At 33.1% G+C, this 16,809-nt stretch overlaps 3 protein-coding genes across 3 annotated transcripts; all 3 read left to right on the top strand.

Annotated features, from left to right (window-relative positions):
* Positions 1-8,063: 8,063 nt before the first annotated feature.
* Positions 8,064-8,748, top strand: Polr3K (RNA polymerase III subunit K). Its single transcript, XM_080158923.1, has 2 exons — positions 8,064-8,220; positions 8,454-8,748. Exons 1-2 carry the CDS (start codon positions 8,153-8,155, stop codon positions 8,713-8,715), a joined length of 330 nt encoding a protein of 109 aa, XP_080015049.1. The 5' UTR covers positions 8,064-8,152; the 3' UTR covers positions 8,716-8,748.
* A 27-nt stretch (positions 8,749-8,775) lies between these two features.
* Positions 8,776-10,611, top strand: nero (deoxyhypusine hydroxylase nero). Its single transcript, XM_080158922.1, has 2 exons — positions 8,776-9,590; positions 10,315-10,611. Exons 1-2 carry the CDS (start codon positions 8,776-8,778, stop codon positions 10,394-10,396), a joined length of 897 nt encoding a protein of 298 aa, XP_080015048.1. The 3' UTR covers positions 10,397-10,611.
* On the top strand, positions 10,609-15,797 carry Urod (uroporphyrinogen decarboxylase). The gene is made up of 9 exons (XM_080158921.1): positions 10,609-10,724; positions 11,067-11,172; positions 11,520-11,657; positions 12,165-12,391; positions 12,747-12,849; positions 14,412-14,508; positions 14,731-14,847; positions 15,232-15,321; positions 15,643-15,797. The coding sequence occupies exons 1-9, from the start codon at positions 10,628-10,630 to the stop codon at positions 15,739-15,741; spliced, it is 1,074 nt and encodes a 357-aa protein (XP_080015047.1). The 5' UTR covers positions 10,609-10,627; the 3' UTR covers positions 15,742-15,797.
* Positions 15,798-16,809: the final 1,012 nt, after the last annotated feature.

Below are 16,809 nucleotides of genomic sequence, written 5' to 3'. Positions count from 1 at the left end.
TATCTTTATTTTAAGTGGGTTTTTTTGCAAAAAAAGTTAACGTTAATTTTGTTGAAATTTAATTGATACGAAATTTAAACGTAAATAACCTACGGACAAACATCGCATAATTAAAGGGTTTTAAAGTTAAAAATCGAGCACGAAGTATAAAAGAGCGGCGATTCTAATTTGTTTTTTTGCAAGAAAAGTTAACGTTAAAAATGGCTTCGCAACCGATAAATATCCGCTAGATTAGAATCGGTTCTCAGCCATACTGAAATGCATCATATTACAGACAATTTTCTCTCAATTAATAAACCTGTAATGAATAAGGCTAATTATATTAACAGGACTAATTGGTACCCAAACTTTTATAACCATTAGTAAACATTGGACTGTAAGTTATATTTGGTACCCAAAGTTTTATAACCATTAGTAAACATTGAACTTTAAATTACATTGGGTACCCAAAGTATTATAACAATTTGTAAACATTGGACTGTATATTACACTTGGTACCCAAAGTTTTATAACCATTAGTAAACATTTCACTGTAAACTACACCTATTACCCAAAGTTTTATAACTGATATCTTTACACCTAGTCTCATACAGGACTCACTCTAAATACTGGATTTTAAAGAAATATATAAAAGTTTCCTATAAAAAAGTTAAAAGAATTGTATTTAAACTTGTAAAAAAAAGAAAGGGATAATCCTAGTTTAGGAGTGGACATACCTGATTTTTTACATCACCACCCGTCAAAAAAAAGATTTTTGTGCTTCGCTACTTATGGATGTTGTCATCCTTGTTTTTAATTTTGTTTATCCAATAAAGATATTTGATAAAGATTGTTTGTGTGTGTGTGTGTGTTTGTGTGTGTGTGTGTGAGTGTGCGTGTGTGTGTGTGTCTATGTATGTGTGTGTATGATAAAGATTTACTAATGGATCTAAAGGGATAAGACAATGGCCGTTAAATTGATGTTCGTACCCATTGATGAAAGACAAAATTACCCCTTGTGTAGATGAAAATTATTGGGTGAAAAATTTGGATAACCATTAATAATTTAAGAGTACTCAAAGTTTTTTGTTGTTATATAATTTTGGGTACCAGTATAATTTAGAGTCCAAAGTCCGGGATTTAAAACTTTGGACAGTAAATTGATGTACGTACCCATTGATGATAGACAAAAATAATATCTTCTGTAGATGTAAATTATTGGTTGGTTAGTTTAGACACTAATATCAGATACTTAAAAGAATCAACCAATGAAAATTTAACAAGAGTACCCAAAGTTTTTTACTAACCTTGTTATATAATTTTGGGTACCAAAGTTCCGATATTTGATGATTGAATAGTCCTATTGAAATAAAATTATTTTACTTTTATTTAAAGGGATTAGATAAACCTTATCATAAAGAGGATGTCTGTTTGTTTGTTTGTCTGTCTGTACCAAAGGATCTCGCTGAACCGATCGGGTTCTCCTTAACAGGGCCGCTACTCATAGGTCCCGGGAAGGTTTTTAACTATTTTGGGGGAGAGGCCTCTAGGGGCGTGGCCGCTAGTATAAGATAAATTGATGTACATCCCTTATAATAATAAACAAAATGATCCCTTTTGGTTGAAATATGTGTTTCATTACTGCTAACCAACCAATTAGAATATAATAAAAGGACAAAGCCCAATCTGTCCTTCTTTTGATTCCTGTGACGTCATAAAAATGAGAGATTATCCACCTCTTTTTAAGGGTTTTCTTTCCCACTTCTCCTCTCATCTCCCTCATTTTTATGACGTCATAGGAATCGAAAGTAGGAAAGATTGGGCTTCGTCTAATAAAAGTTTTTTGAACACATAAATAAAGGAGTATGTATCTAAAACTTTGGGCACCAGTTTAATTTACAGTCCAATGTCCCCTCCCTCCCTGTTTATGATACGGATATACAAAATCATGATAACCGGTGGACCAATTTGTTTTTTTTAAATTAAAGAATTTAGATAATCATTTCTTATTTATATAAAAGTAAGGATTTGTGTATGTCTAGGTGTACCAAAGGATCTCGCTAACCACTGAACCGTTATAGTTCTCATTTACAGTGTAGCTTCTCATAGGTCCTGGGAAGGTTTACAACTATTTTGTGTAAGGGTACCACGCACCACTCTTAAAAAAAAAACATTTTATTTTCCAAATTCATCTTTTTAAAACTAAAATTCAAATAGGGGGGAAGGTCAATTTCCCCATCCATCTCAAGTGCCCTTAGAGGCAAAGTCGCTAGTTTATTATAAATTAAAAAGATAAAGAAAATCTTTTTTTGGAGGGGGGGGAGGATATGTGTATTTTTAAAAGCGAAGCTTTTCTATAATTAGGGTCGGTCCGTCCGTCCGTACGTCCGTCCGTCCGTCCGTCACGGATAGCTTTTTTCGTTAATTTAGACATGTTAGAATTGTCCTATCGATTTCAAATTTTGCATGGTGATTCCTTTAGTAGTTAGGTACGATTTAGAAAGCGTAGCAACTCTATAATCATTACCAAAATGTCCGTACGTTCATTTTAAACATGTTGATTTTTTTACTTTTTTAAATAGCTTTTTTCGTTAATTTAGGCATGTTAGAATTGTCCTATCGATTTCAAATTTTGCATGGTGATTCCTGTAATAGTTAGGTACGAGTTAGAAAGCGTAGCAACTCTATAATCATTACCAGAATGTCCGTACGTTCATTTTAAACATGTTGATTTTTTTACATTTTTAACAACAAAGGACCTAGGAAATCTTCTGCAAATCCCGTATCCCTTATCCCTGTAATATGTTTGTACAATATATTTGTGAATTTTTTTATGTAGATTTCAAAAATGATGTTAATTTTTTAAAATTTTAATTATTTCTGTGTTTTTTTTAAACAAAAAATTTAATCAAAGAAAATTAACTATTTTCCGCTCTCTGGACAGTTATAGATATCTTACAATAAAAACCGCCGAGATTTTAAAGATAGGATGTCTAAATCCCCAATCACTTAATATGACCAATAGGAATAATACATAGACACAATCATACCACAAAAAAAAATTAATTGAGAGAAACAATTTGACAGGTATTTTTACAATAATTGATTAATACAACTTTCTTTGAATATTTGAATTTAGCTTCAGATAAAAGTTGTTTAGGGAAATTATGATGTCTATAAACTGTATTAGTTTATTTGGATTGTTTATCTAGTAATAGTATATTCGTTGTATGGAGAGTATTTTAGCCAATTATCGCATCGTATCATAATCATATTTACTCCGGTATATTCAAAATCATAACCGGTTCTTATCCACTGGATATTACTCAGTTTCGTAACGTAATATTTTGCCCCCCCTTCTTTTTTCTCTTGATTTCTCTCTTTCTCTTTCCCTCTCACTATGATACTATGATGGTTTTATTTTGGAGATAAAATTTTTTTTTGTATCTAAATCTAGGAGTTTAAAAACTTTATATTTTCATTCTTATTTTGCTTCTTTTACTGTATGTAAATTTTTACCCGAATATTAAATCTACAAAACAAATTACCCCCCTCTTTCCCTGTTTAGTTGATTTGGGAAAGGGGGGTTGGGGGGGCGACGCAAAGTTTCTAACCAACCATGTTGCCATATTTATACTATTTTTTTGGCAATTTCTTAAAAATAATTTCTATTAAAATTATCAAAAAATCCTTTAAAATTAACACTCTTTTTAAGCAAAGAAAGCATAGAATTTTACAATTATTATCTGTAATGAATAAATATAAATTTTTATAATGCAAAGGGTGGCTACATATTTGACTTTAGGAATTAACTTCATTGAGAGATAGAGAGAGAAGAAAAATGGAAAGGGGGGGGGGAATAAATGTAGGAGTTTGAAAGGGAAAAAGAGAAAGAAGGGGTGGGGGGGAAGAGAGAAAGGGATAATTAAGATGATTAAGAGTTAGCATCGTCAGAACACAGACTTAAAGAATTTATATTACTCTTGTCATGGTTCTGAGTTTTAATGAAAGCGGTTTTGAGACAAAATAACACCTATAACTATTATCAAAGCGGTAAAAGGAGAATTTTCCTTGATTAATTTTTTTTATAAAAAATCAATAAAAATAACTTATTTTTAAAAAAGATAATTTAAATTATGAAATCTTTAACTAAAATTTCACAAAATTACATTAACACTTGTTTCATTTAAATGCCTGTATAAAAATTTGCTGAAGATTTCCCTGGTCCTTTGTATGTGACCTAATTATCCGATTGGTCTGATTTTTGGTATACTGATTCCTAGGACAACAAAGTACAATATTATAAGCGAAGCAACTCTATAATCAAGTCCTAAAAATGTAAGTATGTCCATAATCATTATCCTGTATCAAGCAGTTTTTCAACAAATTTACTTACAATTTTGCTTTGACTCTTATACATTCGCATTCTGATTATTCAGTTCTGATATTATACAAGTGTTAATGTCCGTTTGTCCTACCTTTTCAGTGCTTCGCTTTTATGGATGTTGTCATCCTTGTTTTATTATGTTATTATGTTATGTTTTGTTATGAACCTTCCCAGGACCTATGAGAAGCTACACTGTAAAGGAGAAGGATATCGGTTCAGCGGTTATCAAGATCCTTCGGTACACAAAGACAGATATACACTGATTATGTTACTTTTATATAAAGATTTGTTAATTAAGAAAATACTGTTCATAGTTATTTCTCGTATCGTATTATAAATGGCTTTCCGCGGATATAGAATGTACAATTATAAGATTATAACTAGTTTTTTTAGCCCCGTGGTGTGAAGGCACCGGCTAAAAAAACTGGTTTTAACTAAAAAAACTAGTTTTAATCTTATGATTGTACATTTCTATATTCGTAGAAAACTGGATATAATACGATGCTAGACATAGTTTTTTCGTATGGATGAGAACCGGTTCATATCCACCGGATTCGAATGAATACGAGAAAAATCTTTATTGAATAAAAAACCCAATAGGTCCACTGGTTATCAGTATTATAAACAGGGAGGGAGGGGATATTGGACTGTTAATTATACTAGTGCCCAAAGTTTTAAATACATACTCCCTTATTTTTGTATACAAAAACTTTTGGTACTTTTATAGAAATTGTTTTTAAACAAGGATGACAACATCCATAAAAGCGAAGCTCTGAAACGGTAGGACAAACGGACATTAAAACTTGTATAATGTCAGAACTGAATAATCAGAATGCGAATGTATAAGAGTCAAAGCAAAATTGTTAGTAAATTTGTTGAAAAACTGCTTGATACAGGATAATGATTATGGACATACTTACATTTTTAGGACTTGATTATAGAGTTGCTTCGCTTATAATATTGTACTTTGTTGTTCCAGGAATCAGTATACCAAAAATCAGACCAATCGGATAATTAGGTCACATACAAATTTGTTGTTAAAAATGTAAAAAAATTTACATGTTTAAAATGGACGTACGGACATTTTGGTAATGATTATAGAGTTGCTACGCTTTCTAACTAGTACCTAACTATTACAGGAATCACCATGCAAAATTTGAAATCGATAGGACAATTCTAACATGCCTAAATTAACGGAAAAAGATATTTAAAAAAGTAAAAAAAATCAACATGTTTAAAATGGATGTACGGACATTTTGGTAATGATTATAGAGTTGCTACGCTTTCTAAATCATACCTAACTACTCAAGGAATCACCATGCAAAATTTGAAATCGATAGGACAATTGTAACATGTCTAAATTAACGAAAAAAGCTATCCGTGACGGACGGACAGACGGACGGACCGACGGACGGACCGACCCTAATTATAGAAAAGCTTCGCTTTTAAAAATACTCAAAACCAACCCAAAGCTTCAATGAATTAAAGAAACCAAATTGGTCCGCTGATCCTTGCATAGAAAAAAAGTAGGTATATAAAGGGATAAGACAATGTAAAATAAATTAATGTACATGATTCACAAAATTAACCCTTCTTTAGATTACGATTAGTGGTTTAAACTTTGAAAACTCAACTTAATATAAACCAACCAAACAAAATTCTCTCAGGTCCCCAAAATTCTTATAAACATTATTAAAAAAAACTTTGGGGACAAGTGTAATAAACAATCCGTTGTCTCATCTCTCTCTGAGAAAAAGAAAGACAGTTAGACATCCTGTTACTTTAATATAAGAATTAATTGCACCAGTAGAAATAGAGAGAGAGGGACAATTGGCTGTTTATTACACTAGTCCCCAAAGTTTTATAATAACATTTTCCTATGACACCAACAAAATTAAGATAGATGGTCAAACATTTACCCCCCCCCCCCCTGGTATGCATCTATTTTGACACCCTGTATGCATCAATTTGGACACCCCGTATGCATCAATTTGGACCCGGTATGTATCGATTTGGTCACCCCAATTTTTTTGCTTTATTGCAAATATCTTGCCTCTTTTGTGTCCATCACATGACAAGGGAAGGAGATGGTCCATTTTATTGAGCAGTCTAATCATCTCATAACTCCATTGAGGATGAAGCCTCAGCTATTCCAGGCCAAATTTCAGGCCCTATATATTAGTAACAAAATCTCCCACTATGAGTCTCAATTTTTAAATAAAACAAGGCACAAACCTACAAACTTTCATCAATGTTAGGTAAAAAAAATGACATATTCTACACCACACACATATTAGAAAACAATTTTATTATACAATAAAGTCAGTTTAATACAAAACAACATATGGACAGTGGCAATTGTCTAACTATATAACTCCTTATGAATAGAATATCACCTTATCATTCAACCCCTTTCCCCTCTTTGAAATAGAATTGGGGTTAAAGACGAATCTTAGTCTAGAGGAAATTCGCGCGCGTAACGACCTCAATGGACACTAGGATCATAAGGGGGGGGGGGGGTATCCATCTTGACACTTACCGGGTGTCCAAATTGTTGCATACCGTGGGGGGGGGGGGGGGGCTATATGTTTGACCCTTTATCTTTTTACCCCGTATCTTTCATTATATACCCTGTATGCTTTAAATTTGACCCACTATGTATTGTTCATTACCCATTTGTCTATTTTAAGCCAAAAAAAATTGGGGTGACCAAATTGATACATACGGGGTCCAAATTGATGCATACCGGGGGGGGGGGGGGGGGGGGGGGGGGTAATTGTTTGACCATCTATCTTAATTTTGTTGGTGTCCAAATTGATGCATACCGGGTGTCCAAATCAATGCATACGGGGTGTCAAAATTGTTGCATACCGGGGGGGGGGGGGGGGGGTTATATGTTTGACCCTTTATCTTTTTACCCCCTATCTTTAATTTTGTACCCTGTATGCTTATTTTTGACCCACTATGTATTGTTCATTACCCATTTGTCTGTTTTAAGCAAAAAAAATTGGGGTGACCAAATTAATATATACCGGGTCAAAATTGATGCATACCGGGTGTCAAAATAGATGCATACCCCCGGGGGGGGGGTTTAATTTTCATGATACCGGGTATCTCCACTCCTAAACTAGGATGCTGCCAAACTTATTGCATTTTATAAAGTAGTAAGACTATTTTGTTGCAACCTTGAAGATCTCGCAAATTGGTATGGTTTTAGCCTGTTTTCCTGATCTCCACTGCCTTGGCCTAAAATTTGGAATCTAGGCAACAAGTTTTACGTAAAGCCGTTGAAAAATCTTACGCGGCATTAATATAGAGTTGCAAACTTTTAATTTTCTATTTTTTTATTTTTATACATCATGTAATTATTTTTAATTTTAAAGGCAAAATTAAATATAATACTATTAAATACACCCAACATGTATAGTTTTTATGTTAAAATCAGGATTAAAATACTATTCTAGCATTTTTATGAAAAAATTAAAATGTCTAGAACAAATGTTGGCAACCTTGTATCTCATTTCCATGCCCGTCTTTTCTGCTTCTTACAAAAGTTTTTAAATTAATAACATGGTCCATGGACGTTATGTATGCCGACTAAAGATTAAAATAAAGTTATATTATATTATAAATAATACTAAACGAGTGAGAGAAAATTTAAAAAGATGTTTATAGCCTTAAACCGTTAAAAGCATAATTATTTATTTTTAACAATAACATACCTATTTTTCAGAATCACAATAAATATTTGGGGTTTTTGATGGAATGTTTTAATGATAATCCTTGATGCTCCTATTTTGTCCCACGTGTGCCAATATCCTTGAGGTTGAGGAGGGTCGTTCTGCTTGTTACAGGTTGGTTTTAGGTTATTCTTTGTATTTCTGCATTCATCTTTAGAATGTTATTTTGATTTAGTTTGGTTGGGCATATACAATATATATGTAACCAATTATGATGAAATTACTTAATTGTATTAGTTCTTGGCTGGGTACATGCTTGTTTTTATATAAAATGTGGCTTTAAGCTAGCAAGGACAGAAGTCTTTAAATTAGAAAAATTTCTTGTTTCATTTTTATATTATTTATAGATTTTCTTGCTCAACGTGTCCTTACGTTTACAATATCACCAAGCGCATCTCCAATCGTACCTACACAACTCTCAAAGAGGTCGACGACGTGTTGGGCGGTTCTGCGGCTTGGGAGAACGTCGATTCTACGGAGGAGAAGTGCCCCAAGTGTTCACATCTGCGGGCTTATTTTATGCAGATTCAGACAAGGTCTGCGGACGAGCCTATGACAACATTTTACAAGTGTTGTAGCCCTGATTGTGGACACAGGTGGAGAGAATAAGTGAGTTTAAAAGCTAATTTGTGATTTTGTTATTGATCAGATTATAAATAAGTTAGAATCATGCCCGAATTTACATCAGAACAAATCGCCAAAGTCGGTAAATTATTGAACAGTCCGGAAAGGCCGTTGAAGGAAAGATTTAGGGCTCTCTTTACTCTCAAAAATATTGGTGGCAAAGAGTCCATTGACTGGATTGCCAAAGCATTCGATGATAAATCTGCTTTATTGAAGCATGAAGTCGCCTATTGCCTTGGACAGCTACAGGACCCAGCTGCGATACCTATTCTTTCACAAGTGTTGGAAGACTCCAGCCGTGAGCCTATTGTTCGCCATGAGGCAGCTGAAGCACTGGGCGCCATCGGCACGTCTGAAGTAATGGATGTTCTGGTTAAGTATAGCAAAGATCCTGTCCCTGAAGTTTCAGAGACATGTCAAATGGCAATTGATCGTTTGAATTGGCTTGCCAGCGGTGGCAAAGATGATAAAGAAATATTCCAATCAGTGGATCCTGCCCCACCACTTGAAGAAAAAGACACAGCAAAGCTGACAGAAATTCTCTTAAATGAATCGCTTCCAATGTTCGAGAGATACCGCGCCATGTTTTCATTGCGCAACAAGGGCGATGATGAAAGTATTAAAGCTTTGGCCACTGGTCTCGACTGCAAGAGTGCCTTATTTCGTCATGAGGTTGCATTCGTCTTAGGCCAAGCGGCATCGCCTGCAGCAATTAATGAGTTGACAGTGCGGCTGCGCGACACCTCGGAGAATCCAATGGTGAGGCACGAGTGTGCTGAGGCCCTCGGAGGCATTGGACACAAAGGAGTGGAGGAGGAATTGAAAAAGTATTTGGGAGAAGAGGAGGCGGATGTCGTTAGGAAATGATAAAACTTTATTATATGCAGATTTTAATTAAGATAGTACTCTAATTTGACCTTGGAATTTAGCCAGTGTTCTTTCATTGGTTTCGTATTTTCGAGATATAGTGTATGCCAATCTAGTATTTCTTACCTATGGAAAGTTAGATTTTGATCTTGCTTATTTAAATGTATTGCCCCCCCCCCCCCTTCTATCCTGACGTAAACCTCACACTTTGTTTTTCTTTCATTGTTTTCCATTATTACTAACACTTGTTATTATCTAAATAAAGAATGAATACATCCATTTATTCCAATACATTTATTCTTTTTTCAGTGAGATTAATTAAACAACTGTGTTTTTGTTGTCATATTGAACACTATACTTTTAATATTCTTTTCATTTTTAGTAGCGAATTTACTCTATAATTAACTTTGTATATCGGTCTTTTATTCAGTCCGTAAGGCTCGGGAGATATGCGATTTTCTCCACTGCAATTTTTTTATGAATTTACCCCCTCTCAAAGGGCATCCAACTAACATAGTCCGTTGGTCTGTCGACCATGCTACAAAATACATATTTTTGAAAGCTTTCGTGATTTTCTGTAACAAACTATTATCTATTCTTTTTTATGACCACTGAATGTATTAAATATCTGTCCGCTTGTCCTATCATTTTTACTTATCGCTACTTATTGATGTTGTCTTCCTTGTTTAATACATGTTTTATCATTTTATTGTGCAGAGAGAGTTGTGTTGTTGCATTGGATATGGTGGATTATAACAACAGTGAAGAATTTCAATATGCCAATGCTTTGTCGGCGTAAAACAAATAAATGTGTATTTGAAAGACTTCCCTAAGAATACCCGTGATGATGAAGATATATATTTAAGAGAACAAACACTGCAAACACCTTATGTTATTTTTTTATTTAACAATATTAATATGTGCTAAAAACAGCTTTTTTCAATTGTTTTGATCACCATATATGTAAAGAAAATTCACCGATTCCAAGTGCGATAAAATATTTGTTATTTTAGACTGAAAATCCATTAAAATGACCACCGACTTTCCAGTACTTCAGAATGATCGCTTGCTACGGGCAGCTAAAGGCGAGGAAGTGGATTTTGTACCTGTTTGGGTTATGAGACAGGAATGTATTTTGATCTCGTATGTGAGTTTTGTAATTGCCAATTCCAGATTTAATTAAGGTCCATTAATCTAAAACTTTTCTCTGAATAAAATATGATTTTAATTTAAGTTCGAATTATGTCAAGTGTTCTTAAGACAAAATGCAAAAGAAATAGCATTTTATACATAGATTTAAATTATGATTACATTTTACTATAGTTAAGGTGATGAAATACACATTGGCGTGTACAGAGTTTTCTTGGGGGGTACGAACCTTGATGGATTCGCCTTAAAGAGTTGTCCATTTCGAAAGATACTTTTTACGAAATTTTAATTTTCCGAGAGATCATAAATGCAATAACAGGCTGGTAGATATTTACCCGAGTTCCGAGAACTTAGGGTGGAGCATGATTTTTTCAAGATTTGCAGAACCCCTGAACTGGCCTGTGAAATTACATTGCAACCAATCAGGTAAAGGATTTGCATTTGCATTATATTTGGATTAAATTCTATTAAGAATGTTTAATTGATTATCTTTTTAACTAGAAAGGCTGCTCTATGAACAACTTAGGATGTTATTGTATTTTTAGAAGTTTAATTGAAAGCTATGAATTCACTTTTCTAGAAAAAGATTTTTTCCTGGGTAATTATGATAGGTGATATCATTGAAAAACCTATACTTTCTAATCGTATATTGCGAGATATCATTTTAGAAACTGATACACAAACAATCCATTTCAACAAAAATGAATTATTTAAGATTACTTTTCAAAATTACTCACATCACTGAACTCTTCATAAACCTAGTACCTTTTTAGGAGATTTGAGCTTGACGCAGCCATCATCTTCTCTGATATTCTAGTAGTGCCCCAAGCTCTGGGCATGAAAGTTGAAATGAAACCTGGTGTGGGCCCAGTATTTGATAGCCCATTAGTTAATCCACAACATTTAGACAGGTAATTGAAAATTAAATATTACCGAAAGAATTTTTTAGTTACTTTCATAACTTAATAAGGCGTCTTTTATACTAATTTTACTCGTTTGTTAGTCTTTCAGTCAAAAGAATAATATTATTAATTAAACAGAAATATATTATTAAATTCCATTTATATAATTTAAACAAAACCTTGCCTATTTTACACTCATAATTTTATTGGATTGTTATATTGCTAAAGCTATATATTAAATTAAGATTGAATTTTTTTCATTATAGATCAACAATATTTAAAAGAGAATAGATATTTATTATTTATATTTAACGCATCGTATTATTGTCAGCTTTTCGCGGATATGAAAAAAAAAACAACATGATTAAAAATTATATTTATTTTAATTCGTGGAAAACTGTCTATAATTTAATGCTTTAATGATTTTTCTGTATGGCTGAGAACCGGTTTTAATGCAGTGGATATGTACAGGAAAAACTATTTTACATAGCTATGATAACTTCATTTTTATTTTAGGTTAATTATACCCGATGTGAAACAAGAGCTTAAATACGTATTTGATGCCATAACACTGACTCGTCATAAACTTGAGGGCAAGGTGCCCTTGATAGGGTTCACCGGTGCTCCCTGGACTCTCATGGCCTACATGATTGAGGGTGGGGGCTCCAAAACGCAGTCCAAAGCGAAGAAATGGCTGTATCAGCATCCAGAAGCAAGTCACAAGCTATTGAAAATTTTAACAGGAGTGTTTAATCACTTTAATGGTTATAGTTAAAAAATGCCCCTTACACCCCACAATTTCAATTTAGTTTAAAAGTGAAAAATATTTTTTGGGGGGTCATTTTTTTCATGATGCGATTTCTCTTGAAATGTTCGTGGTACCCTCCCCAAAATAGTTATAAACCTTCCCAGGACCTATGAAAAGCTACATTGTAAAGGAGAACCATATCGGTTCAGCGTTTAGCGAGATCCTTTGGTAGAGGCAGACATAACCAGACACTGACAGCCCCTTACTTTTATAAAAGGATAGAATTATTGTTCATATTTTAACTATCTTATAGAGATTGATCAAAAAATTAAACACAAAAACTTGTGCAGATGTGAATGTTGACTACCTGGTAGAACAAGTACGCGCAGGTGCACAGCTACTGCAAGTGTTTGAATCTAATGCAGAGTACCTGGGCCTTAGAGAATTTAAAAAGTAATACTTCAATATATTGTATAAGATAAAGCATGTTCTTCTTTTGCAATGCTAAATTGAATTTTTAGTAGCGAAGCTACTCTATAATTCACTTTGTCCGTCCGTCAGTCCGTCCGTCCGTCAGTCCGTAACGCTATGGGGGAAATTGGATTTACTCAGCTCCTATAAAAGATAGAATGCTGAAATTTTTTGACAACATTCCCACCATTAAGGAGCACAATTAACTATGAAACATCATTGGCGGTCGGACCGATTTTTAGCAGGTTTTAGGCTATTTTTATATTTTTCACATTTTTCTCCATATCTCATTCTCCAGTGTTTATGGTCCGATTTTCAAAATTTTTTCAGTTACAGATATCAAAATTAAATTTAAAGACACAACCATGAAGGCCAGACTGCCTTTTGAGCAGATTTTAGGCTATTTTTATATTTTTCACATTTTTCACCATATCTTGAAAAATTGAAAATCGGACCATAACACTATGGTCCGATTTTCAATTTTTTTTTCAGTTATAGATATCAAAATTAAATTTCCCGTCTTTTAAAGAAAACAACCATGATGGCCGGACTGCATTTTTAGCAGGTTTTAGGCTGTTTTTTATATTTTTAACATTTTTCTCCATATCTTCAAAGTGTATAGTCCGATTTTCAAAAATTTTTCAGTTATAGATATCAAAATTAAATTTCCTGTCTTTTAAAGAAAATAACCATGACGGCCAGACTGCCTTTTTGGCAGGTTTTAGGCTATTTTTTATATATTTTACACTTTTTTCCATATCTTCAGTATATATGGCCCGCTTTTCCCAATTTTTTAAGTTAAGGATCTAAAATTAATTTTTTTGTCGTTTTAAGTAAACAACCATGGCGGCCAGACTGCCTTTTATCAGGCTTTTGGCTATTTTTATATGTTTTACATATTTTCCCATATTTTTGTCTATTTTGATCCAATTTTCAAACTTTTATGGGATATCAGTATCAAAATAATTTTTCCCATTGTTATGAGCATCTTTAATATAATTTACTTTGACCATCGTCACCATACAAAATAAAACAAGGTTTCATGTCTATTTTATCCAATAAATCTATTCTTGATTTTAGTAAAAACCTTTTAAATCTACCTGTACGTATTCCCATCTACAATCTTTTGTGCTTCGCTACTTATGGATGTTGTCATCCTTGTTTGTTGTTTGATTTACGTAGAAGGTACCAACAAAGTATATCAAATCACCATCCGCTAAGATCAGTGTTGCGGATCCGCATTAATTGCATGCGGATCCGGATCCTCCAAATTTGGTCTGTGCGGATCTGGATCCGGATCCGGTTCCGGATCATTGACAATAAAAATAAAATCACCGAACAGAGGTATACGAAAAGGGAAGGAAGATTATATACAATGTGAGAGAGAAGAATGTGGGAGTGAATCAGCTGATCTTAACAAGGTTACCAGATATTTCAAAATTTGTAAGTGATTATTTTATATAAATTTAGGTAGATTTTTCCATAAATTTATACCCCAGGATCCTCACTATGTAAATCTTTTACTTACTATATTTTACTTTTAGATTTGTGTTGCCGACCCTAATTGACATAAACAAGCGGGTCAAAGCAAAATTGCAAGAGGAGGGATTAGAACAAGTTCCTATGACCGTATTTGCGAAGGTAAAGTCTATGTATGAATAATATGAAGGAGGGAATATGAAAAAATGTTTTTAGTTCTCTTCATTTTATTCATTTTCCCCCTCCTACATATTTGTTTCCCCCCCCCCCCTTTTAGCAGGGGGATCCCATGCAAAATATACAACACAGAACAATTTAATTCAATAATAACTATTTCTGAAATTTTCCTACCATGCAAATATATCGGTCAATTTTACTTTTTAGGGAGGGCATTTTGTTCTGAAGGAGCTGGGAGAGTCCGGGTATGATGTGGTTGGCTTGGACTGGACAATAGAGCCACAGGTTGGCCGTCAGCTGGCTGGTGATAAGGTCACTTTGCAGGTACATGAATTACCCTCTACTTGTCTTATTTCTTTAATTGTGGGAAAGTAAACCTTACAAAGGTATTTCTAGGCAGATTTTGAAAGGGAAATTCGGATCCTAAGTTTAGAATTGGCTTAGGCGACCAATGTTATTTACAACTTACAATGCTAAGAACTTTATTAATATCAATGTGTCTATGCTACAGTTCTATTAGAACATAAAATAACATTTGATTTTATTTAAATCTAATGCTTTTAACTTAATTTTTTTTTTGATGAAGAGGATGTTTTTTTTAAAAAAACCTTTGACACTAAAGGTTAACCTATACATTATTCATGTTAAAGGGAGTTTACAAACCTTTTTCTACCCTTCTTTCTTTATTAAAGATTTCATTTTGTTCAGGGTAACCTGGATCCGTGTGCCCTGTATGCTCCAGCTGATCACCTGGAGGATATTGTCAAGGAGATGGCCGCCAAGTTTGGAAATAACAGGAAAATACACTTCTAAATATTTACTTGTATTATCTAATTATATTTATATTAATATTAATCTGTAGCTTTCTAAGGTGTTTCTTTAATTCAACGATATTATATTATTAGTTTTTTTAAACAGCGTAATTTCTAATCAAATGTCCCCTTCCTCCCGGGTAATATGTACAAAAGACAGGGGTTTAAGAAATCTTATCTTCCCTCCCATTACAGAAAAATAGTTGGTTTTACATGAAATATTATTCTCTATTTACCAAAAGTATATGAGATATAATTCTTGGTCTTTACAAGTATTAATAATAACAAGTGTATTGTTATTCACAGGTGGATAGCCAACCTCGGGCATGGAATATATCCAGATATGGACCCGGAGTCGGTCAAAAATTTTGTCACGTTCATCCATAAATATACAAAATCTCCTTAAACTGTCATCAATCTAACCTAATCTAGCTATGTAGTTGTTAAAAAAATTTCAAAATGGAAAGTTTCATGAAGGGGTTTCTTAGCATAAATATATTTAAAATCTATAAGTAAATCTTTCTTTGCGTGGTTTATACAATGATATTAAAATGTTGTTAAATTGCATTATTTATACTTCAATGTTGGTAACTTTTAAAGGAACCATCATCATGGAACTATCTTTTTAAAGGATCTGTGCATGGTAAAATGTTCCTGGTAACGATTATATCCAAAATCTATAATTAAAAAACTTTTGCCGATTAATATATTGTGCGAGCATAATCTATACGTTCTATCGTTTGGCCGTTAGCAGCCTTTAAAGTTCATAGACTTTTGAAGGTAGTCTTTTCCACGAACATTTTACCGTGAACTGCACTAGATCCATTTTAATTTACATACAAACAAAGGCCGTCACAAATGTCATAACACAATGCATGTTCTTAGCATATGGCACATACATTCCTTTTGTAAATGTAGAACTATTTGAATCTCTTTTTCTACCAAATCACAAAAAAAGTATTTATAGAAGTTATTTGTTCTGTAGTATTGAGTATAGCACATAAATAGGCGATTTTTTAAGAATTATAAATATAAAATAATGTCATTGGGAAATGTGTTCTGTTATAATGGATATTATATTACTTGGATGTTACACAAGATTTTCATGTTCCTTGCTAAAGTGAAACTCGCAAAGGGCTAAAACAACGATGCCCCCTTTACCCTATCACCTCTCCTCCTACTGGATGAACGAACTGACCAATAAACAAATTCCATATAAGCAAGCTAAATTGATATCCACGTTTATTCTCTATCCATTTCTGTTAATGATAGATATTTATTATTCCGTCCATATTTATTTGCTCAGCTGTTATTATTTGTAGTATTATTTTGTTAAAATGTTCAGATATTATAATGTTATCAGAATATCATTCTTTTTGTTAAAGAAATTTTGAATTTTAGCACAAGTTCTATTATTTTAAATGTTAGGGAAATTACTATTTCTAGTTACATTTAGTAGTTTATTAGTATATTG

Source organism: Acartia tonsa, chromosome 4 (assembly GCF_053477335.1).
Source record: "Acartia tonsa isolate MP-2025a chromosome 4, ASM5347733v1, whole genome shotgun sequence".
In the NCBI taxonomy this organism is placed as follows: Eukaryota; Metazoa; Arthropoda; class Copepoda; order Calanoida; family Acartiidae; genus Acartia; species Acartia tonsa.
The sequence above is the reverse complement of the archived record's forward strand: the minus strand, read 5'-3'. Positions and strand labels throughout refer to the sequence as shown.

Excerpts from the sequence above, each read along its gene's own strand:
- nero (XM_080158922.1), top strand. The coding sequence starts at position 8,776 with ATGCCCGAATTTACATCAGAACAAATCGCCAAAGTCGGTAAATTATTG. Across the intron at positions 9,591-10,314 it reads GAGGAGGCGGATGTCGTTAG|AGAGAGTTGTGTTGTTGCAT; the intron begins GAAATGATAAAA and ends TTTATTGTGCAG.
- Polr3K (XM_080158923.1), top strand. The coding sequence starts at position 8,153 with ATGCTCCTATTTTGTCCCACGTGTGCCAATATCCTTGAGGTTGAGGAG. Across the intron at positions 8,221-8,453 it reads GGTCGTTCTGCTTGTTACAG|ATTTTCTTGCTCAACGTGTC; the intron begins GTTGGTTTTAGG and ends TATTATTTATAG.
- Urod (XM_080158921.1), top strand. The coding sequence starts at position 10,628 with ATGACCACCGACTTTCCAGTACTTCAGAATGATCGCTTGCTACGGGCA. Across the intron at positions 10,725-11,066 it reads TGTTTGGGTTATGAGACAGG|CTGGTAGATATTTACCCGAG; the intron begins AATGTATTTTGA and ends TGCAATAACAGG. Across the intron at positions 15,322-15,642 it reads CCAAGTTTGGAAATAACAGG|TGGATAGCCAACCTCGGGCA; the intron begins AAAATACACTTC and ends GTTATTCACAGG.